General features: G+C 46.2%; 1 protein-coding gene across 1 annotated transcript in view; it reads left to right on the top strand.

The window, feature by feature from the left end:
* STIM2 (stromal interaction molecule 2) overlaps positions 1–24,277 on the top strand; it is a 117,998-nt gene that overhangs the window by 54,206 nt on the left and 39,515 nt on the right. The window contains 1 exon segment of the mRNA XM_070948339.1: positions 3,323–3,453. Coding sequence (XP_070804440.1) covers positions 3,323–3,453 — 131 coding nt within the window.

Genomic DNA, 24,277 nt, shown 5'->3' with positions numbered 1-24,277 from the left:
AAAAACCAGGGTGGATTTGATTTAAATCGAGTTGATTTAAATTGTGATTTAAATCATGATTTAAATCACTAGTAAAAAGGCTTGACTTAAATCAACTCTATTTAAATCATAATTTTTAAAGAGCAACTGTCATCTCTGCTACTCCTTTGACCCACTGTTGACTCACCGATAGTCCCAGTGTTGCAGAATAGACAGCCTCCTGCTACATAACTAAGCTCCATTTCATGCTGAATAAACTAAATTATTTATGTATCTTAAATAGAAAACTATCTTATGATAGATTTTTACCCCAAAAGTTTTTTATTAAAATAAATTTGATAAAAATCAAAAAAATCCGATTTAAATAAAAAAAAATCTGATTTAAATAAAAAAAATCTGATTTTTTTGATTTTTTTAAAAAAATCATTGATTTTTATCCACTCTGTTAAAAACTATTTTGATAGGCTCCTGAGCATTAGAGGTACAGTAGAACTATCTTTTAATTTGGGGATATTTTTATTGTTGGCTCTGGTTCTTAGTTTAGATCAGGGGTGTTAAACTCAAGGCCCAGGGTCCAGATCTAACTCGCAAGGGTGCTTAGATCTGGCCCGGGGGGCTGCCCTGGAAACAGCGAAGGACCGGCCTCTGCCAGCAAAAACAGAGCTTGGGGGGGGGCGTGAGTGCTCGGGCCACCACAAGCGTCCCTGACACAAGTGACGTCAAGCTGGCCATGCCCATCCTAGCCACGCCCCCCCACCCCGAGGTCAAACACAATCCTGATGCAGCCCTCAATGAAATTGAGTTTGTCACCCCTGGTTTAGAAGATAGTTTTATTTAACAGTAGGGGCTGGTTTTGTTTTCATATTTAGTATATTATACTACTGTAAATCGTTTGGAGTCTTTGCAGAATGGATAATATTCAAAAGTTCATACTAGTAAATATCTATTTTTATAGGATCTTTTTAATTGCTGTGTGCTGCTTGAAAAATACGTATTCTGTTTTCATGAATTAGAAATAAAAAATGAAGATTGTGTAGCAATACATTGTGTATCCAGAATGTGCCGATATAATTGATGGGATATGGGCGAGAGAATGTTGGTTCACTAGATGGATCAGAGAGGCTAACTTGCAAAGAATAACGTTAATGTGACTGGAACAAAATTGCCTTTGGTTCTGCTGATAAGCAAGCTGGCCAAGAAAAGGGATAAGTCACTGATGAATGGATGTGAATTGAATACTCAACCGAAAAGAAGGACTTTTAGGTGGTTTGGTCATTTGGAGACAACTGAAATGAAGGTCAGCTTATACAAAACAAATCTATGAAGGAAAAGTCAATGGGTTGAGAAGAAGGGAAGAGCAAGAATATTGCAATTAATGCAGTTCATGAAATTTGTCAAGAGAGAGAAAGCAATACATTCAAAGGCTAAAAGACACTCTGTGAGTCAAACTGCCTCTGGCTGGAAGAGTTGGGGGTGGGAGGCACCGTATTGCGGTGGTTCTCCTCCTTTCTCTCCGACCGGTCGCAGTTTGTGTTGGCAGGGGGGCAGAGGTCGACCTCGAGGCCTCTCGTCTGTGGATTGCCGCAGGGATCGGTCCTCTCGCCCCTTCTGTTCAACATTTATGTGAAGCCGCTGGGCGAGATCATCCGTGGCTTCGGGGTGAGATACCATCAGTACGCTGATGAGACCCAGCTGTACATCTCCACCCCAGGCCACCCCAACGATGCCCTTGAAGTGATGTCTCAGTGCCTGGAGGCTGTGCGGATCTGGATGGGGAGGAACAGGCTCAAGCTCAACCCTTCCAAGACTGAGTGGCTGTGGCTCCCGGCATCCCGATATAGACAGTTGACTCCATCACTGACTATTGGGGGCGAGTCCATGGCCCCCACAGAAAGGGCTCGCAATCTGGGAGTCCTCCTGGATATGCAGCTGTCCTTGGAGGAACATCTGACGGCTGTAACCAGGGGGACCTTTTATCAGGTTCGCCTGATTCGCCAATTGTGGCCCTTTCTTGATCGGGATTCCCTGTGCACAGTCACTCATGCCCTCGTCACCTCTCGCCTTGACTACTGCAATGCTCTCTACATGGGGCTCCCCTTGAGGGGCACCCGGAGGCTCCAGCTGGTCCAGAACGCAGCAGCGCGGGTAGTGATGGGAGCAGCATGGCGCTCCCATGTAACACCGCTCCTGCGCGAGCTGCACTGGCTCCCGGTGGTCTTCCGGGTGCGCTTCAAGGTGTTGGTTATCACCTTTAAAGCGCTCCATGGCATAGGGCCTAGCTATCTTCGAGACCGCCTGCTGCTACCGATGACCTCCCAGTGACCCGTGCGCTCCCACAGAGAGGGCCTCCTCAGGGTGCCATCAGCCAAACAATGGAGGTTGGTGACCCCCAGGGGGAGAGCCTTCTCTGTGGGGGCTCCCACCCTCTGGAATCAGCTGCCCCCAGAGATAAGGAGAATCCAATACCTCAGTGCCTTCCGCCGTGCCCTTAAAACTCACTTTTTCCAGCAAGCCGGGCTGGCTTAGGAAGACATTTTTTAAAATTTTTAAATGTTTAATTGGTTTGTGGTTTTTTAAATTTTGGGCCAAATTTATATAGATTTTAATTGTTTTTAATATTTGTGTTTCATGTTTTTAATTCTGGCTGTGCACTGCCCTGAGTCCTCAGGGAGAAGGGCGGTATATAAATTGAAAATAAATAAATAAATAAAATAAATAAACTGAATATTTGAATAGTAAAATTACCCTTTCCTGATCTTTTAAGATAGAATGGAAACCTTTCCCTTCCAGTCCAATTTTGACACAGGTTCGATTGGGAGTTAAGCTTTTAGGATACTTGTGTTTGACCTGGGTAACCAAACTGAGATAATAGACCAAGGTGTCATAGCCAAGGTCCGCGGGCCGGATCTGGCCCATGGGGTGCTTAGATCTGGCCTGCGGGGCCACCCTGGTAACAGTGAGGGACCAGTCCACGGTGCCTCTCCCAGGGAAAATGGAGTTCCGTTTTTGCTGGCAGAGGTTTGAAGGAGGCTGTTGCAGCCAGAAACGGAGCTTGGGAGCCCGTTTTCGCTGGCAGAGCAATAAAGTTGCTACAGGTGCCCCCAACATGAGTGACATCGAGCAGGCCACACCCACTCTGGCCATACACACACACACACACTGCCCCCCTGAGGTCAAACACAACCTGATGCGGCCCTGAGTGAAATTGAATTTGACACCCCTGTAATAGACTTAAAAGTAGGTGTGCCAAGTATCTATCTAATAGTGTTTTGCTTCCGTCATTTTAAAGCTTGAAAGCATAAAAAAGTAAGAATTTTTCTGTTTTTTTTTCTTTATCTTTTAGATTTTTGCCATTTACTGAGCCCACCCTGTTTTACTGAGGAGGATAAATACAGTCTGGAAGCTCTCCGTACAATTCATAAACAGATGGATGATGACAAAGATGGCGGCATTGAAGTAGAAGAAAGTGATGAGGTTGGTATGGACATATGTTAGTTTTATCTCACGTATTCCCATGTAAATGTACAGCTGTGCTATTTCACCTAATCCTGGCAGACGAATTAGAAGAAGGGGAAAAAAAACACCAAAACCTTCACTTGGCATTTTGGAGCATTTGCATTCCCCAAGAATGCAGACGACAGATTTAAAATAAATCTTGGAATTAAGTTGGGTAGCATTGCCTTAGATATTTCTGCTAAAAGTGTAGCTTTGCATACTGAAAGACAAACTGAGTGTGAAATTGGAATCCAGATTGTCAAGCCCTGACTTCGTTTTCTGTACACGCACAGGGGAAAAGAAAGGCTGTGGCACATGGATCTTTTATGCTATTCCGCATCATTTATTGTTCTTATAGCAGATCTGCTTCTCGATCACACTGTTATCAATCGCACTAATTAAATTCGGGACCTTCAAATGTTTTTCATGGTTTGTGTGTTACAAGTATTTCCTGTTTTCTTCGTTTTTCTGACGCTAGCTTTTTAAAACTCCTGTTTAAACAAATGGCTTAATATGAAAGCTATTTTTCTTCCACCCTAGTTCAATTTAGTAAAGATGGGAAAAGTTTTAAAAAAAGGGCAAGACAGAAAAATGAATAGTCTCACTCATCTTTAATCGTCTTCTGGCACTATTAACGGGGTCTTGTTACCAAACATGTTTAGTAGCCTGGTTCAAATAACAACTCCAACTTTTCCCCTCCTCCCCCTGTCTTCCCCATCTATCATCACCATAGAGCAGGGGTCAGCAACCTGTGGCTCTGGAGCCTCATGTGGCTCTGGAGCCTCATGTGGCTCTGCTGTGGCTCCCTGTCACTCAAAATATGCATCACAACCGCCAATGTGCGACACCCGCCAGCACACAATTTATTGAGCTTTTCAACCCCTGATAGGCCAACCATGGATAAATCCAAGAAAAGAAAAGTTTCAGAAGAAAACAGAACGTTTAATTCAATTACGTATGCTAGTTTTGTGGCCACTCAAGAAATAGTCAGGCACAGGAAGGGTTTTGTGGCTCCCGGTGTTTTTTTTTTTCTGTGGTAAACAGGTCCAAATGGCTCTTTGAGTGTTTAAGGTTGCAGATCCCTGCCATAGAGAAATTAATAATTAATACAGTAAAAAGTAGACTGCACTAAGATAGGATAGGATAAGAGAGGATAAGATAGGAACAGGATACAGACATGTGAGAAAAGATGCGTTTTGGTTTATGCTCATCTTGTGCAGAAGTAGGACTTTCAGCGATTCCTTTTCAGATGCCCTCACAGAATGAGTGCCATCAAGTTGGGTGAGGTGATCCCGATGTAAAGCTGCACTGCGAAGAGCTTTTCTAGGTGATAATGGACGTTGGTCTTACCTGATACGTCCCTTCTCAGCATGTAGAAAGCGTCAGTCAGGCTGGGGATACGCCTCGTCTAGCGTATGACCGAGTCTTGCAAATTTAAAGCTCCGCCCTTCCGGATGCCCCAGTTCTTCGTCGAGGGCGAAGTGCAGACTCGAGAGACGTGTCTCCCTGTAACGAGAAAGAATTAGCATACAACCCCCCCCCAACCTCCCACCGGACCGGAGAGAGAGGGGCGGGGCTGACTGACGCTTTCTACATGCTGAGAAGGGACGTATCAGGTAAGACCAACGTCCATTCTCCAGCTAACCAGAAAGCGTCAGTCAGGCTGGGGACATACCAAAGCCTGATGTACCCGGGCGGGCGAGACGGCTCCGGTGGTTCTCAGGAGAGGTGGACGGCCTGAAGTACTCGTCTGCCAAAAGCAGCATCGGATGAGGCAAACGAGTCCACTCTATAGTGCCTGATGAAAGGACTGATAGACGTCCAGGTGGCTGCCCGACAGATGTCCTCCAGAGATGCCTGAGTCGACCAGGCAGCCGATGTTGCAGCGCTCCTGGTAGAATGAGCCGTGATTCTGTGAGGAGGAGGTAAGTCCGAATGGCGGTAGGCCAAGGAGATGGTGGCTCTTATCCAACGTCCCAGCGTGGAAGCCGAAACCCGGGACCCGATGGAAGCAGGATGAAAAGCGACAAATAGAGACTCTGACTTGCGATGTGCGGCTGTCCGAGCCATATAAATCTTCAGAGCTCGACGCACGTCGAGAGTGTGCCAAGATCGTTCCAGACGGTGTGAAGGGCGAGGACAAAAGTCCGGAAGGACGAGTTCCTGCGCTCTGTGGAAGGTTGAGTTCACCTTGGTTAGAAAGGCCGGATCCAGGCGAAGCACTACTCTGTCTGTATGAAAAATACAGAGATCCGCCCGAACTGATAACGCCGCCAGTTCCGAAATGCGGCGAGCGGAGGTAATCGCCACCAGGAAAGATACCTTCAACGAAAGAAATCGGAGAGGAACAGAGCGGAGAGGCTCAAATGGAGGTGACATCAGAGCGGTGAGAACCTTGTTCAAATTCCATGACGGGTATCGGTGAATGGTGGGAGGGCGTAAGTTAGTGGCGCCCCGTAGAAAGTCGTGAATTATGGGATGGCGAGATATGGGATCAGGAGAGCCACAGGACAGAACTGATGCCAAGGCGGCCACTTGGCGACGCAGCGTGTTGGGGGCGAGGCCGTTGTCCAGACCACGTTGAAGGAAGGAAAGAACGTGCAAGATGGAGGCATCAGTAGGGGCAACTGAAACTGAAGTACACCAGGAAACAAAGGAACGCCATGTAGAATCATATACGCGGATCGTAGAAGGACGGCGGGCCGCCTGGATAGTTGAGACGATAGGAGATGGAATTCTGGCTGCAGTCAGGATGCCCCGCTCAACCGCCAAACGGTCAAGCGAAGCCAGGCCGGATCCGGATGGGAGAGAACCCCTTGAGACAATTGGATCTTGGAGTTGGGAATCCTCCAAGGAGGAGCGACGGACAGGGTCATCAAGTCCGCGAACCACGGGCGCATGGGCCAATATGGGGCGATCAAGAGTAGCTGAGCTCGTTCTTGAAGAAGTTTCCGGAGCACTTTGGGAATTATTGGAAGGGGTGGAAAGGCGTAAAGGAGCCCCGGAGGCCACCGGCTGCGGAGGGCATCCGTGGCTTCCGCCTGAAGATCCAGAAATCTCGAGAAATAACGGGGCAGCTGATGGTTCATCTTGGAAGCGAACAAGTCTACGAGAGGGGTTCCGAACCTGGCCGTGATCTCCCGGAATAAGGCAGATGGGATCGACCACTCTCCATGATCCACCTGAGTACGGCTGAGGGAATCTGCCTGGACATTCGCTGCCCCTGAGATGTGGTCCGCCCGCAGCGATGTCAGATGGGTCTCGGACCAGAGGCCCAGTAGCCGAGCTTCGGCCATCAAGGCGCGTGAGCGAGTACCCCCTAATTTGTTCACGTGGGCCTTGGCAGTAGTGTTGTCCGTCAGGACGAGTACATCTTTCCCTACTAAAAGGTCTTGAAAGTGAAGGAGAGCCAGCCGGATAGCCCGGAGCTCCAACAGGTTTATGTTGAGCCGGGATTCCGAGGCTGACCAACGGCCCTGAACCATGTGATGAAGGAGGTGGGCCCCCCAACCCGAGAGACTGGCATCCGTGGTTAACTGAACTCGATGAGGTTCTCGGAAGCAGGAGCCGCGGGACAAGGCGGTCGAGGTCCACCAACGAAGGGAGTCGATGACATGCGGAGGCAGACGAAGTTGACGAGGAGATGTGTCCTGAAACGACTTTTGGAAGGGTAGCAGCAGCCACTGGAGGTCCCTGCTATGCAAACGGGACCATGGAGTAATGCCGAAGGAGGACACCATCATGCCCAATAATCGAGAAAGGGAAGAGATGGGAGCAGAACCGTCAAGTAAACACCTGAGAGCCAGGGAGCGAAGGTTAGCCTGGCGTTCAGTGGAAAGCGACACAGTGGAAGAGACCGTGTCAATGAGGGCGCCTAAGTGGAGTATGCGTGTTGAGGGGGAAAGGTGGCTCTTGGCCCAATTAATAGAAAAACCATGGGCCTGAAGAGAGTTCAGGACGGTAACCAAATCAACTCGTGCTGCTGAAAGGGAGGAGGAAAGTACTAAAATGTCGTCTAAATAAAACTGGAGACGCAGAGGGGAAGAGCGTATGTGGCCCACGAGGGCGGACATTATTTTTGTAAAAACCCGAGGGGCTGAGGACAGCCCGAAGGGCAACGCTCTGTATTGATAATGAGAGCCTCTAAAGGCAAAACGAAGAAATCTACGGTGAGCCGGTAAAATGGGGACGTGGAGGTAAGCCTCCGTTAAATCAATTGATGACAGGTAATCCGAAGGACGGACCGATTCTAAAATAGAGCTGAGGGATTGCATCTTGAACCGACGGTACCTAATGTGTCGGTTCAAGGATTTTAAGTCCAAAATGGGCCTCCACCCACCAGAGGACTTTTGGACAACAAAAAGACGGGAATAAAAACCATGACCCTGCTGCGCCTGGGGAACCCGCTCAATAGCGGCAATATCTAGAAGGTGAACGATCGCCGCTTCCACAAGGTCCCTTTTTGTCTTGTCACGAGTAACTGGACAGGGAATAAAGCGGCCAGGGGGAGGGGAGGAAAATTCCAGGGAAAGACCCTGAGAAATAGTGTTGAGCACCCAGGAATCGGAAGTGGAGGTCTCCCACTGGTGATAAAATAATGAGAGACGACCTCCAATGGGTGCCTGGGAAGAGAACTTATCTAGACCTGCGAGGAAAACGCCCTCCCCTCCCACCCCGGGACCGACGAGGGGGGAATCTTGCCCCCGGCCTGACCTGGAAGTCCTGTTGGGGTCTGGAAGGGAAGCTTCGTTGAAAACGAGGTTGAAAGGAAGGGGCCCCTGAGGTCCGAAAGGACTGGAACCTGGAGGAAGCCGAACGAGGATCTCCCCTGCGGGAAGCCGGAGGCAGAACTTTGCGACGATCTCTGGTTTCAACGAGTAGAGGATCCAAGGAGGACCCGAACAAATGTCCAGGAGAGTAGGGAGAAGAGGCCAGTTGCCACTTGCTGCGCATATCGGCCTGCCAATGCCTAAGCCATAAAAGGCGTCGTGACGTAACGGTGGATCCCAAGGCTCTGGCTGAGAATCTTGCAGAATTCAAGGTGGCATCCGCCGAATATTCCAGAGCGGCAGCTATTTTGCTCAGATCCTGGTGGGATCTTGCATCTGACAAAGGCAAACGGGCTTGAAGTTGTTTGATCCAGAGCAGAGCCGCCCTATTAAAAAAGGACGCCGAGGTGGAAGCGCGGATAGACCAGGCAGTGGCGAGGTGACCCTTAAGGAGGATCTTCTCTGCTCTCTTGTCCTCTGGACGAAGGGAATCTTCTGCAGGACCCGTGGGATGAACAGGGTCCACCAGAGCCACAATGGGTACGTCCACTTTAGGAGGTTGTAAAATATCAGCTAAGGGAGTCGCCGAATTGTAGAGGCGCTTGTCCAATCCGTTAGGACTGGGACCCGCCCCAGGAAGAGCCCACTGGCGTTGTAAGACGTCTGTGAACAACTTGGGTGCTGGGATGGTTTCCGGATTCACCGTCGGTTCCACAAACATGGCTGCGGCCGGATCGTGAGAATCAGAAGCTGTAGCCGCAGGAGGGGGACCGCCCAAGCGAGTTGTGGCAATAGCTTTGAAAAGTAAAGACCGAAAAAGATGCGGCTTAAATAAGCCCACAAACGAAGGGGGGTCCGGACCCAGACCTTCATCATCTGACCAAGCCTGGTCCTGAAATTCACCCGCTTCTGAAACCGAAACCTGATCAGTTTGGTCATGGTAAGGATCCTGGTCCCCATCCAGGATAGAATCCTCTCTGAGGTTAGAATTGTTAGAATCGTGCTGAAAGGCCGGTAGAGGGGCCTGAGCCGACGGAGGAGGAGCCTGATGCCAGAACTCAGACAGACTCTGGCGGATGGCCCGAGCGATGAAGGCCTCCAAGGAGTCTGCCATCGGGTTGGGAAGAGGCGCTGGCGATGGTGCAGAGGGAGGCGCCAGAGGAGCTAGGCCAGAGTCTGGAAGGGTTTGGAACAGGTGTTGCGCATCTGGAACAGGAGAACGTGAAGGCGAACCAGGTAGATCCGGGGAAAGATCCCGCACAGAACGTGGGGATCTGGGCCTAGGGGATGGAGAAGGATCAGGCCTATCGGGGTCTCTTGCAGGTGCCTGAGAGCGCGCCTTTTGGAAGGCCTTTTCAAAGGCATTATGCCTCCTTTGCTCCTCGCGGGTTGTTGAGGAAGAAGCCCCCTTCCGAGACCTGGATTTTTTAGCAGGTGGGGGATGGTCCCGGGAAGTGCCCTCCAGTGGATCACTATCCAGAGGGCGACGAGAGGAGGATCCGCGCCCGTTGGAGCCAAACCTCATGGCGTCCGCCATTTTGAGAAGAGAGGCTGAGGTGAAGGCGGCACAAGAAAAGCTCCCTGGGTCTTTCAGTTGAGGGAAAAGGCGCCAAGCCTCGAGGGCGAATTGCGCCGTTAATATAAGCTCCCGGCTAGCAAACCGCTCTTTTAAAAGGAACCGACACCCGCTCTAGCCTCAACGGAGCAATAAATGAGCGCTTGTAAGAAGCGGAAACCTGAGCCGGTTCTATAAAAGGTCTTTCGACTAGCAAAGGCAGAGAGAAATGCTGAGAGAGAGACTCCTCCGTGGTTTAGAAATGAGCGGGGCGTTCGCAAGCTGCTCCGTCCAGCCCCGGCGCTGAATCCACAATCTCAGGAAACTGGAGCCCAGTCGCGAGCCGTCAGGCTTCAAAGCGACTCCGATCGGCGAGCAGCCGCTCCAGCCGATAATTAAGCTGCTAGGCAAAGGCCTTTTAGATGCAGCAACTTCCTTCGCCGGAGGAGCCCAGCTGAGGGGCGCGAATCCGTCGCAAGCCTCCGCGGCAATTTTTAAGTCAATTAATTCGCAGAAACAGTTTTTAAAAGGTAATCAGACCTGTCTAGAAGAAATTCCAGCTAGGAAAGCGATCAGAAGGTGAAGACACGTCTCGTCACGCGTAGACCGAGCCGAAGAACTGGGGCATCCGGAAGGGCGGAGCTTTAAATTTGCAAGACTCGGTCATACGCTAGACGAGGCGTATCCCCAGCCTGACTGACGCTTTCTGGTTAGCTGGAGAATAATCAGCATTTTGAATTGGACCCTGCAGTTGTGTGGCCACTGTATTCTCTAACAGCCGTAGAATCCGCACATTGCAAAAGCCCAGACTTGTGGCAAAGCTACCGTATTTTTTGGAGTGTAAGATGCTCCGGACTATAAGACGCACCTACCTTTTTTGGTGAGGAAAACAAGAAAAAGAAATCTGTCTCTGCCTCACAGCAATTTTGCCTCATTTTGCAGCAAACAGCCTGCTTTACTTTCATTTTTGTTTTCAGCATAGCTTGATTAGCACAAGAAAAAAAAAAATCTGCTTCCAGGAATTTACCTCTTTGCAGCAAGCAGCAGAGGCCCCCTGAGAGCAAAACAGCTGAGAGTCGGGAGGCCGATCCAATCAACTTGTGCTAATTAGGCTGTGCTAAAGCTGAAAGGAGCTGTTTCTTCTTGCTGTTCGCTGCAAGGAGGTAAATTGCTGAGAGGCAGAGGCCAAAGGGTGGGGGCCAGTGGGTGGGCGGGGCTACATTTGGTGTATAAGACGCACCTAAATTTTCACCCCCTTTTAGGGGGGGAAAAAGGTGCGTCTTATACTCCGAAAAATACGGCACTTGGTGTTCCCACCACAGAAGATGCTGCTAAAGTTTGCCACAACTGACAGACCGTCAGTCTGTGGTTTACCCACAGCGAAGTGTTTTCATTGGTTGCTTCAGTTTTCTGAAATACTTTTCCTGCTCAAATGTATGAAGTACCTGTTGTGACATCTTTTAGAATCTTCCCTGTGTGAGCCTTTTGTAGGTAACTATTATTGATGAATATGTTTTCATTGCCTTTTTTCCTTCCTGTTTTTTATATATACATTTTATATCTATCTATCTATATCTATCTATATCTATATCTTTACATCTATATCTATACCTATACATCTATACATCTATATCAGAGGTCTTCAAACTTGGTAGCTTTGAGACTTGTGGACTTCAACTCCCAGAATTCTCCAGCTAGCTATATCTTGGGCCACCTAGAAGTTTGGCATGTAGCAAGGAGGAGAGTTTTGGGCAAGTGGCAGAATTGGTGGGTGGAGAATTCTGGGAGTTGAAGTCCACAAGTCTTAAAGCTGCCAAGTTTGAGGACACCTGATCTATATCATTATCTATCTATCATCTATCATCTATCATCTATCCTATCCTACCCTACCCTACCCTACCCTACCCTACCCTACCCTTTCCTTTCCTTTCCTTTCCTTTCCTTTCCTTTCCTTTCCTTTCCTTTCCTTTCCTTTCCTTTCCTTTCCTTTCCTTTCCTTTCCTTTCCTTTTCCTTATCCTTATCCTTATCCTTATCCTTATCCCTATCCCTATCCCTATCCCTATCCCTATCCCTATCCCTATCCCTATCCCTATCCATCTCTCCACCCACCATCCATCCATCCATCCATCCATCCATCCATCCATCCATCCATCCATCTATCTATCTATCTATCTATCTATCTATCTATCTATCTATCTATCTATCTATCATCTTTTACCGTAGTTTCTCAATGTATTTTAATAGCATTTATTTTTGTTTGTAAACTGTCTTGAGATGTAGCTACATAGGAATCATAATATAGAAGGACTACAATCGATACATCAATTTTTTTTTTCCTTCTTAAGATGGGAAAGGAAATACTGTATCCTGATGGGACCTTTTCTAGAATGTTCAGTCCGACCCTGGAGGTTACCACTGCGATTTCGATTATTTGTTGAATTCACAGGCTGCCCAATTCCCAGCAACTCTGGTTCGTTGTAGATTGCAAGGAATTCAAATATATTGATGGGCCTGTGATCATCTCATTTTTTTCCCTCTATCGTCTGCGCTTGCAATATTCTTCTAAGAATTATACAAAGGAAAAGAAAAGTACGTTCTTTGTCTTTTTAGCGTGGGATGTACAGTTTTATGTAAGGAAGGAAATTCAGTCCGAAGAAATTAACCCCTTTTCCAAAAGCTGCTTCCTGTTCAGTTAAATGCATGGCTGAAACAATTCATAAGGGACATTATTTAACCTTGTGTTCAATGTTGATCCAGGGAGTGACTGGAAAAACTCTAGTTATTTTCCAGTAGGCTTAGTCTAGTCACACACACACAAAAAAGTGTTGTGACATTACAGACTATAGCGTCTCACTATAAAATATAATAGCAATTTATTTCCAGAAAGAAGCAGCGACTTTATGCGTCACCATAATGACATAGTGCCAAAATACCTAGTGCGTCGTAATGTTACGTTTTGGCTATCATTTGCAACACGAGCACGCTCCTAGCTTTGAATCAGAGTGATTCAGCTGAATTTGACGAAGGGAGTTCTTGAAAATGAATCCCCTTCCTCAAGGGAAAAATGAATTTTTCCTCTCTCCAAGGAACCAGTCGTGATAGTCAGGGAAACTTCCGGCTTTGACTGGAATGGGTTGAACGGAAGGAAGAAGCATCAGTTGGTAGCTAATCTGAGGATAGCAATTGTTGTAGGAACAGCTGGGCAAGTTAGCTGGCCTCTTGTCTCTGAATGCAGAAATTGGGAAGGATCTGGAATCATGGACTTCTCTCTTATTTCTGAGAGTAAAGCACGTTGGCGGTCTGAATTAGAAATCTAGTAATGGAGAGGGGGAGGGGAAGGAAGAAAGGAAGAAGCAGGCTTCCTAGAACGGGTGTCAAACTCAAGGTCTGCGGGAAGAACCGGCCGGCGGTGCCTCTGCCAGCAAGAACGGAGCTTGTTTTCAGCTGCGATGGCCTCCTGTGACCCTCTGCCAGCAAAAACAGAGCTTGGGAAGGGCCGGACAAGCTCCATTTTTGCTGGCCACCACAGGCACCCCTGACATGAGTGATGTTGTGCTGGCCACACCCCCCCCAAGGTGAAACACAACCCCGATGTGACCCTCAATGAAATTGAGTTTGACACCCCTGTCCTAGAATGATTAAAATGGAGTAGAATAGAGAGTAACTGTTTAAGCAGGGGGTTGGAAGGGACCTTGAAGGTCTTCTACTCCAACCCCCTGCTTAAACAGGAGATCCTATACCAGTGATGGCTAATCTTTTTGCCGTCACGTGCCAAAAGCAGGGGGAGCATGGGGGAGGGGTCGCCCACACCCATAATTCAGTGTGCCCTGCCCCCCCCCGTGCATGCGCATGTGACCCCCCCCCCAGCGCTCCCACCGCTTTTGGTACATGATGGCCCAGTGGGCCCAGTAGGCCTGTTTTTTGCCCACCCGAGGCTCCAGAGGCTTTCTTGGAGCCTGGAGAGGGCAAAAACAGCCCGTTTCCCGACTTCCAGTGGGACCGGAAGGCCTGTTTTCACGCTCCAGAGGTTTTCTTGGAGCCTGGAGGGGGCAAAAATGACTCGTTTCCCAACTTCCACTGGGACCGGAAGGCCCGTTTTTTGCCTTCTCCAGGCTCCAGAGGCTTTCATCCCCGGAGGCCCTCTGGAGGCCGGAAACGACCCGTTTCCGAAAATCAGCTGGCTGGCGCGCGCATGCACTCTGGAGCTGAGCTAGGGCAACGCTCATGTGCCCACAGATATGGCTCCACGTGTCACCTGTGGCACATGTGCCATAAATTCGCCATCACGGTCCTATACCATTCCAGACAAACGGTTGTCCAGTCCCTTCTTAAAAGCTTCCAATGATGGAGCACCCACAACTTCTGAAGACAAGCCATTCCACTGGTTATTTATTTATTTATTGGTTCGATTTATATGCTGCCCTTCTCCGGAGACTCAGGGCAGCTTACAATGCGTTAAGCAACAGCCTTCATACTTTTGTATATACCTGCATATAGTAGGGCTTTCGGCCTCCCCATACAAAGTCAGCTTATTGCCCCCACAATCCGGGTCCTCATTTTACCTACCTCGAAAGGATGGAAGGCTGAGTCAACCTTGAGCCTGGTGAGATTTGAGCTTGCAGTAATTGCAGGCAGCTGGTGCTAGTTAACAGCACTTTAGTCTGCTGCGCCACCAAGGCTCATTCTGTTAATCATTCTGACTGTGGGGAAATTTCTCCTTAGTTCTAGGTTGCTTCTCTCCTTGATTAGTTTCCATCCATTGCCTCTTGTCCTGCCTTCAGGTGCTTTGGAGAATAGCTTGACTCTCTCTTCTTTGTGGCAACCCCTGAGATATTGGAACACTGCTCTCATGTCTCCCCCAGTCCTTCTTTCCATCAGACTAGACATACCCAATTCCAGCAACCGTTCTTTATATGGTTTAGCCTTCAGGCCCCCAGTCATCTTTGTTGCTCTTCTCTGCACTCTTTCCAGAGTCTCAACATCTTTTCTAATATCATGGCGACCAACATTGGATGCAGTATTCCAAGTGTGGCCTTACCAAGGCATTATAAAGCGGTATTAACATTTCATGTGATCTTGATTCTATCCTTCTAATTCAACGGGATGGAACATCGGCAGGAAATTCACAAGTTAGAAATACATTTCCAAGATGAGACTTGATCCCTGCAACCAACCATTATGTATTTTATTTATTTTTTTAATTCTTGCTGGCCCATCCCCTTGGTTATCACAATATCAGCCATTGAGCTTTAAAATCCTGATTTATGTCTCGGGTCCTGTTTTCATTTCCTGTTCGTTTCTTCTCCCCACTCTCTCTAGTTTTATGATCCTCTGAGCATTCGATCATGGGCAATTTATTTAACTACAGTATGTGCTTTCTGCTACCTGATTGCAAGGATCGGTTAGTGGCATTCAACCTTGGCCAGGACAGCAAGTGAATTCTATATTTAGTAACCTGAAGTGAAGATTATTAGAGAAGCAGGAGGCGAGAGAACCTTCTCCTTAGATTTTTCAGTCCCAAACATTTGTCTTTAAAAATTGTTTTCGCTGCAGCTTTAAATGCTCCGTTTATTCAGTTGCCCTCCGGTAAGCTACGGTTTATCTCCAGGATGCTAAACTTAGAGATGATGGAGAAAGGCTGCAGATGACCTGAATGTTGCATGGGCTACTGAGTGCCTTGCCCTCACCAAATACAGCAGACTCTGTGAAATGAAGAAGAAGGTGTCAATTGCTCAGCTGCTTCTGCTCCTCGGAGTTGAGGGCAGCTTGTGTTACAAGGAGGGCATCAAGACAGTGCCCATCTGCTCGGTACAAGGAAAATGCTCTGGGCTAAATCAGATTTGAAATGGGGATGAGAAAGCAACTCTTTTTGGTACAAAAATGGAAATGACATTCCTTTAAAGGGACGGGTAAGCAATTCTTTACTTACTGCATTCAACTCCAATTTGGACCAATAGATAGAATATCCTGCTATTTTATTCAAGGCATCTACCATTTGCATCATCACAGGCATAAAATTGTGAAATTTAGAAATAATCAAAAGGATTGCTATCAGCAGAGAAAAGCTGATTCACAATTCAACTGAATTGTGTACATGTAGTCCTCAATGAGACCTCAATTGAGACCAACATTTCTCTTGTTAAGCGAGACAGTTGTTAAGTGAATTTTGCTCCATTTTTCTTGCCACAGTTGTTAAGCAAATCACTGCAGATGTTAAGTTAGTAACACGGTTGTAAAATGAATATGGCTTCCTCAAGAGGGGATCACATGACCCCAGGATACTGCGACAGTCATAAATATGGATTAGCTGCCAAGTGTCTGAATTTTGACTATGTGACCAAGGGTTGCAAGTGTGAAAAATGGTCGTAAGTTACCTTTTCCAGTTCTGTTGTAACTTCAAATGGTCACTAAGTGAACTGTTATAAGTCGAGGACTACCTGTATTACTTCACAAATCTCTCTACCTTGCCTAGTTCCTCTAAATCAGGAGCATCAAACTGGATTTCTTCGAGGGCCGGATCAGCATTGTAGTTCTCTCCGTGGGCAGGCCAGGGAGGGGGGGGGAGACGGAACGGACGCCTCCTGCACCACCCTGCCTGCCAAACCGGGATGTGGGGGGCCACAGGTGCCCCTCGCCGTGGCCCGTTTTAGGCTTAGACGGCCTCCTGCAGCACTCTGTTGACCAAAATGGCGCATGAAGGGGCTGTTGACTCCATTTTGCCAGTAAAGTGCTGCAGGAGGCCGTCCAGGCCGAAAATGGGGTGTGCGGGGGCCATGTGCGCCCCTCGTGCCCCGTTTTGGCTGCCAGAGGCACAGCAGGCTGGTCCTTTGCTATTTCCAGGCCGGCCCTGCGGGCTAGATTTAAGCACACCGCGCAGGCTTTGAGTTTGACACCCCTGCTCTAAATAATTGGGAAAGTGTCGGAGAATAGACTGCTAATCTTTATTTTATTTGATTCATATAATAATCTTGATCCATTTTATGAATTTCAAAGGAAATCCAGCCTGTTTAATACAACAATACAGCCTGTCTCTACATGTCATCAAAGGCTTTTTTCAACATCTAATGACAGTACTTATAAATTGGTCGCCCTGCTTATTCAAATCTATTAAATCTATGATTAACCTGTTATTGTCTCCTGCTTGTCTAGTTTTTTTATAAACCCATCTTGATAGTGTACGGTAACAATTGCTGTAATGAATTTATCAACACCACGGTTAAAATCTGTATGTCAATATTAATCAATGAAATTGATCGATAATTAGAACACTGGGTATAATTTTAACCTGAATTGAGTATTACTGTAATATAAGTCTGATTAAATGCCTCTGATAATATTCTCTGATCAAATACCTCATCATGCAATGGACAGCAGTTTGGGGCCATAGAGATTTTATACCATTGTAGAAGAAATCCATCCCATCCTGGTGTCTTCCCATTAGTCACTTTTTAAATTATTTGTTTAAATGTCTGCCTCAGAAAAGGTTCTTTTTGTGTATCATTGAAGAGTGATAAGTTTATGGTATTTAGAAAGGCCTCTAGCCCTCATCTGATATATTTTTCAGTTTACTATGTGGTTCTGCGTATGATTTTTTTAAAAGAATGACGACTTATATTCTTGAAGTTTTACTTATCACTTCTAATAATTAGAAACTTTGCCTTTTCTTTCTTTTGCTTTAAATGATTAGCCCAAATCCTATGAGATCTTTCACCATTCTCTAGTATCTCTGTTGTAAATATGTTAATATGAAGTCTCTCTTCTGTGAAATTATAGTATTTAGTTTGTATTTCTTAGATACTTTGCTTGCCAATCTTTGCTCAAGAGCTACTGCTGGTAAAGGCAAGCTTGAGCATATGTTCATTTTAATGTACATTTAAACATATGTTCATCTTAAGACGAAGCCAAAAAATATATTTCATAATCCAGATCTCATTTGGAAATGTCAGTATACTGGAAGTATTCCTGCAGTATTATTCAATTTTTTTAAAAAAAAACTCTTACCCAAACTTTTTAATTTAAATTTTTGAATTACATAAATTCCTTTTACTTTATATTCAAGAAAATATTGTGATACATAAAAAACATCTGTTACATATTTGTATTATTGCGAATAATTCATTTCAAATCTCTGGAAAGTATAGGAAGCCAAATGTAGGAATATTATTTCTGCCAAGGAAGAGCTAAAGTTTATATAGATAGTCCTGGATCCATGACCAAAATTGAACCCCAAATTCTGCAACTAAGCCAGATGGTGAGTTTTGCCCCATTTTACAACCTTTTTTGCCACAGTTCATAAAGTGAATCACTGCAGATGTTAAAATAGTAACATGGTTGTTAAGTGAATCTGGCTTCCACATTGATTTTGCTTCTCAGAAGGGAATCACAAAAGGGGATCACATTTATCCAAAATAAACACATGCCAGTTGCCAAACATCCAAATTTTGATCACGTAACCACAGGGAGGCCACAAAACGGTCCTAAAGTGGGAAAAACAGTCATTTTTTTTTTTTGCAATGCTGTTGTAACTTTGAACTTTGAACAGTCACTAAATGAGTGAGTGTAAATTAAGGACTACCATACAGGAGTTTAAATTTTGTAGATCTGAAAAAGTTAGATCTGAAGGGATTTAAAGTCCAGTCTAAAATTAAATCAAAACTTTTCTGTTTCGAAGTCCTGTTGTAGTAATGTTGGCAGAGTATGGCATGAGGTATCAACTATATGTAAATAATATCCAATTATGCATCCCCTCTTAAAAAATCTGTCAAAAAACTGTCCTTGTGTCTAGTTGCCAGAACAACTAGTCAAAAGGGCAGTTTTTTCTACCCATGCCATCACTCTGCTAAACAACTAATTCCCACAACACTGTCAAGCTATCTAGTAAGGCTGAATTACTATTCTTCTTCTCATCTTTCCTATTACCTATCTCCTTATCTTCTTATGGACTATAACTTTGTTGCTTCTATCTTCACAATTTCTATTGTTTTATTTAGTATCCTAATATGATTTATGTTGATTGCTTATTTAGTATCCTATGACTATCACTAAGTATTGTATCTTATGATTTACGATGAATGTATTTTTATGATGACTATGATCATGATTTATCACTTGTGGTTTGTATGTACAAACTCCTTGTGTATGTCCAATCACACTTGGCCAATAAAGAATTCTAATTCTAATGAAATAAAACAGAGCCCTGTATATCTCATCCCAGTGCCTGGAGGTTGTGAAGGTGTGGATGATACAACAGGCTTCAACTGAACCCTGGCAAGACTGAATGGCTTCGGGTTTAGGATCCTGCTGGTTCTAAAACTTTGATAGTGGGTGGGATTTCATTGCCCCAAATAGATCCAGTGTGCAACTTGGGGGTCTTTATGGATCCGTGAGTCCTGCCTGAAGAGCAGGTGGCATTTGTGACTAGGAGAGTGTTTTTTTTAAAAAAAGTACTCTGTTTCCCCCAAAATAAGACATCCCCTGATAATAAGCCCAATCGGGCTTTTGAGTGCATGGCAATAAGGCCAAGCGCTTATTTCAGGATTCAAAAAAATATAAGACAGGGTCTTATTTTCGGGGAAACACGATATATATATAAACTCATTATGCCCATTCTTAGATCAGGGGGCTCTAGTTCATTGCAAAATGCCATGGAGTTGCAACACATAGCAGTGACAGCTCTGGTAGTCCTGAGTGCAGTAGTTAGGTCAGGATTGTCGATGAGGACTCTCAATCATCTAGGCCAGGGGTGTCAAACTCAAGGCGCTTAAATCTGGCCCGTGGGGCCGGCCTGGAAGTAGCAAAGGACTGGCCTGCGGTGCCTCTGGCAGCCAAAACAGAGTGCGGGGGGGGGACATGTGGCCTACCCGTTTTCAGCCTGGACAGTCTCCAGCAGCACTTTGCTGGCCAAAACGAGGCATGGGGAGCTGCGTGCAGCCCCTGCGCGGTGCCGGTTTTGGCCTGGATGGCTTCCTGCAACACTTTAGCGCCTTGCTTTTGGCCACGTAGCCCCATGCACCACTTTGCCACATGTCCCCCATGCCCTGTTTTGGCTTGTGAAGTGTTGCAGGGGGCTCTCTAGGCCAAAAATGAGGCATGCGGGGGCTGCATGCACCCTGCCCCCGTGCCCTGTTTTGGCCGGTAAACTGCTGCAGGAGGTGTCCATCCTGTCTCCCCCCCCCCCCCCGGTCCAGCCCACAGAGGAGAACTACAGTGCTGATCCGGCCCTTGAAGAAATCCAGTTTGATACCTCTGATCTAGGCAAAGGTGTCTAAAGGTTGAATTGTGGCAACTGGACTACTTTTTTATTGTTAATTCGAGATATTTTGCTGCTCATCCAAGCAGTTTCATCAGTCAGAGTTTAGGTCAGGATGCATCATTTCTTGGCCAGAACCTCATGCTTTTCGTGCCTTGTTGCCTCTGCTTCAACTCCCTGCTCATGTCCCCTCCATCTCTGCCCTCTGGGCCATCTTGCAATCCACTGCCTAACCCTGCCACTCCCTACTGTCCCCAGTAGAGTTTTGCCTTCTTACTCCTTCCATTGTTGATAAGAAGACAGCTGCCTTTGGCCGCACACGCCTCTTTAGCAGCGGGAGAAAGGAATGTTAGCTGGGATGAGTGGTGGCGGCAGGGGTAGGTGGCGATGTGGGGTGGCCAAAAGAGCAGAGACGGAGAAGGATAGGCAAGCAGTGGAAGTTGAAACACCTGGTAGTCATAAGTGCGGGCAGGCTTTCAAGTGCACGAATTTTGATCACATGACTCCAGCGTCTCTGCTATGGAAATGGGACAACTCGCCACTGCCAACTTCATCATCTTCATTTAACGACCCCATAATCCCTTGCAGGGTGGAGTCTGGGCAACTGAATGGAGCTGAGTGTTTTCTGGCCGAATGCTCTTCCTGTTGCCAATGCGGAGTTTTGTTCAGCAGGTATATTCTCATTGTGCCCAGAGCGAGAAATATCGGCCTCTACCTAGGATCGAACTCATAGCCTCCTGATTGTGAGGCGAGAGCTCCACCTCTAGGCCACCTTACCACTCCTTTGCTGCGGCTAACTTGCTGCAGGACAAATCAATGCGGGACAATTTAACAATTCTATTTAATTATTTGAAATAAATTAAAAAAATATTTTAATTTTTGCCATTCACATTTCAATTCTGCCCCTTCTTTTGCATCCTTTCTTTAATTATTTTATTCCACCATTTCTGATATTAGCGTAACGCTTATCCTGCAGCAAGTTGGCTGTGGTGAGTTGGCCGCAGTGAATTGTCATAGACCCCTCTGCAAAAACTGGCCATAACCACAATTATCAGAGTTCCATCACTCTAATTCCCACAGGACCATCATAATGCCTAAATGTAGTAGGGCTGTATTGCTATTATCCTTCTCATCTTTTCATTTTTCCTACTACCTTCTCCTATTGGTTTCTTATGATTTATCACTTGCTGTTTGTATCTTATGATTAATGATTGTATCTTATGATCTATGACCTATCACTTTGTTGTTTGTATGTACACTGAGAGCAGTGGTGGGTTTCACATTTTGTTGCTACCGGTTTGCCATGTGCACGCTCACTTCGCATGCGCACGCACCTGCGCATGTGCCCGGCCTTTGTGCATGTGCCCAGCCTTCGTGCATGTGCCCGGCCTTCCGCACATGCGCTTTGCTTGTGCGTGCGCCTTCCACACATGCACCTGGCATCAAAACCGTGCCTAAATAGGACGGCATAGAGCCGGGGTGGGTGGCCGAGCCCACCTGTGATGTCCGCTACCGGTTCATACGAACCGTCTGAATACCACCTCTGACTGAGAGCTTATGCACCAGAAACAAAATCCTTGTGTGTCCATTCACAGTTTGCCAATAAAGAATATTCCTATTCCTATTCCTATTCCTATTCCTATTCCTATTCCTATTCCTATTCCTATTCCTATTCCTATTCCTATTCCTATTCCTATTCCTATTCCTATTCCTATTCATTTAGCACCATTGTAAATTTGAACCATCACTGGAAAATGGCCGTTAAGCAAATGTAATTCAGTTTGATCAGCAGGAAAGCAGAATGCTCAAAGAGGTTCACATTGGTTAATAGCAAGAAGCTGGAGCAAGAAATTAGCCCAAAGTGGTGAATAACAAGCTGATCAGAAAATCTTTTATTTGCGCGTCATTCAAAATGGCGCCCAGGTTCAACCTGATGCAAGTGGCATTCTCAGCAGTGTGATTTCCAAAGACTGTATGGAAGTGGGTTAAAGGTTCTGTTTTATTACCCATGATGCAAACTACTAAAAATTACTTTGGCAGGTGTGTTATGTTGCAATGTTGTCAGAAAAGTACACATCCTTTGCAGCTGCGACTGGCCTACGCAATGATCTAAAAAAAGATCCTAGTCTGTATTGATCAGTGCGATTTGATCCAAGGCCATTTCCCCGTTCTCATTTATGCTGTTTTCCCAGCTATTGATTCAAAGGAATGGCAGCAACCCGGTTAGATGACATAAGTTGTAGCACGTTACTGATTGGCCAATTTGTCCTCTCAGGAACTTGCCTTTTCACAATAAATGAACGAGTGTGTAATGTTTTTGACTCATTGGGTTCTCTGTCTAGTTTTAGGTCTTCTCTGGAGAGAACATCACATTTTCAATATACAGAAGTATTGAACATTCACTTTTAATATTGAGTGTCGGAACTCACAAATTTTTCAGCACTGCTATATATAGGCCCCGTTCAGAGGTGGTATTCAGCCGGTTTATACCAGTTCAAGCGAACCGGTAGCAGAGATTCCGGGTGGGCTTGCCCGCCCCCAGCTCTATAACATCCTATTTAGGCACTTTTCGAGGCCGGGCGCATGCACAGAAGGCATGTGAGCAAGCAAAGTGCTTGCGTGGAAAGCCGGGCGCATGTGTGGCAAGAATATTGGAAACCCACCACTGGCCCTGTTGACTGTCAGCACTCCAAACTACATTCGTTCCAGTGCTGACATTGACGTTTTTATGGGACTATGGAGTGACCATGAGAGTCCAGGAAAAGAAATCAGGTACTGATGTGTGTAGTATGTATACTCACACCTGTTCTGAAGCAGTTTCCCCAGTTTGAATTAAAAGTGCTCTGTATTTTTGGTAAGCGAATGGGTTTATGCAGATATATATATCCACATATTTTAGTGGCTCATAAGTGCAAACAGTTGGGAGAAAATGTATTCAGGATTGGATTCAGTTCCTAGTTGTGAATGGTGTATCACATTTTGTTGTGGTCCGCCGGTGGCCTGCGGAGCTGGCAGCAGAGTTGGACAGTGAGGAGGTTGGGGAGGAACATGGGTAAGTACTGGAGTCTGGGGAAGGCTCGGATGAGGGCTCTGCGTCGGAGGCAGAGTGGGGGCCAGGGCCATCTGAGAGTTACGGGCTGCCTCCAGAACCCCCAGAGTTGGACATCAGTGAGGCAGAGGAACAGGGGGATCCTGTTCCCAGTGTGCACATGCGCAGAGCTGCCAGAAGGCAAGAACAGTTAAGACAAAAGGGACAACTCGGGAATAGGGCTTGGAGATGATTGGCCCCTCCCATAAGACATAAAGGAGGAGCAAAGGCACATGAGCCTTTGCAGGAAGCAACTTTGTTCGTTCTGGTCGGTTTAAATTCTGAAGCTCCGTTTTCACTCTGTTCTCCGTGTGGCCTTGCAAAGCTAATTGCCAATTAGGTCTTTGGCAGCGTGTCAAGGGAGATAAGGTGGGTGTTTATCAGCCTTATCCCGTAGGACTGTGGCAGACTTCTATCGAACTCTTTACAAATTATTTGTGACTCATTACGGGCTGTGAATGAACACAATTCACAGCCGTTGAAATAAAAAGAGGGTTTTTGGGACTGATCGTGTGCTTTTCACTGTCTCAGGAGGCCTAGGTCAGAACACATTTTTTCTCTGTTTGTATCTTTATTCCATGCAATCTTTTCTGCAGGATTGTTTTAAATTCAGGGTTGGCTCTCTCTTTTTTGGTATTCAGGGTATGTTTCTAACTGTTTCTAAATGTTTCTAAAGACGACCTGCTAAAGGGAGAACAGGCTTGCCAAATGAAAATAATGAACCAAAAGAAAATGTACTTAATGGTTATTGCAGTGCAGATGAAAATCCTAGCTTTAATACTATATCAGAATATCTGAGTTGAAATGGACCTTGGAGGTCTTCTAATCCTCAAGCAGGAGACCCTATACAGTAGTGGCCAAAATTGTGAAAATGGTGTTACTAAGCTAGTTTTAGAGAATACACTTTTCCCAAAAGGTTTCCACAATTTTGGTCACTACTGTACTTTGTCAGACAAATGGCCGTCCAATCTCTCCTTAAAAACCTCCAGGAATGGAGCACCCACAACTTTTGAAGGCAAGTCGTTCCACTATTTAATTGTTCTCACTGTCAGGAAATTTCTCCTTAGTTCTTAATTGGATATCTCCTTAATAATTTCCCATCCATTGCTTCTTATTCTGCCCTCAGATGCTTTGGACTAT

Source organism: Pituophis catenifer, unplaced genomic scaffold (assembly GCF_029215685.1).
Source record: "Pituophis catenifer annectens isolate HBS135680 unplaced genomic scaffold, rPitCat1.0.hap2 SCAF_8, whole genome shotgun sequence".
NCBI classification, from domain to species: domain Eukaryota; kingdom Metazoa; phylum Chordata; class Lepidosauria; order Squamata; family Colubridae; genus Pituophis; species Pituophis catenifer.
This window is presented reverse-complemented; position numbering and strand designations above follow the sequence as displayed.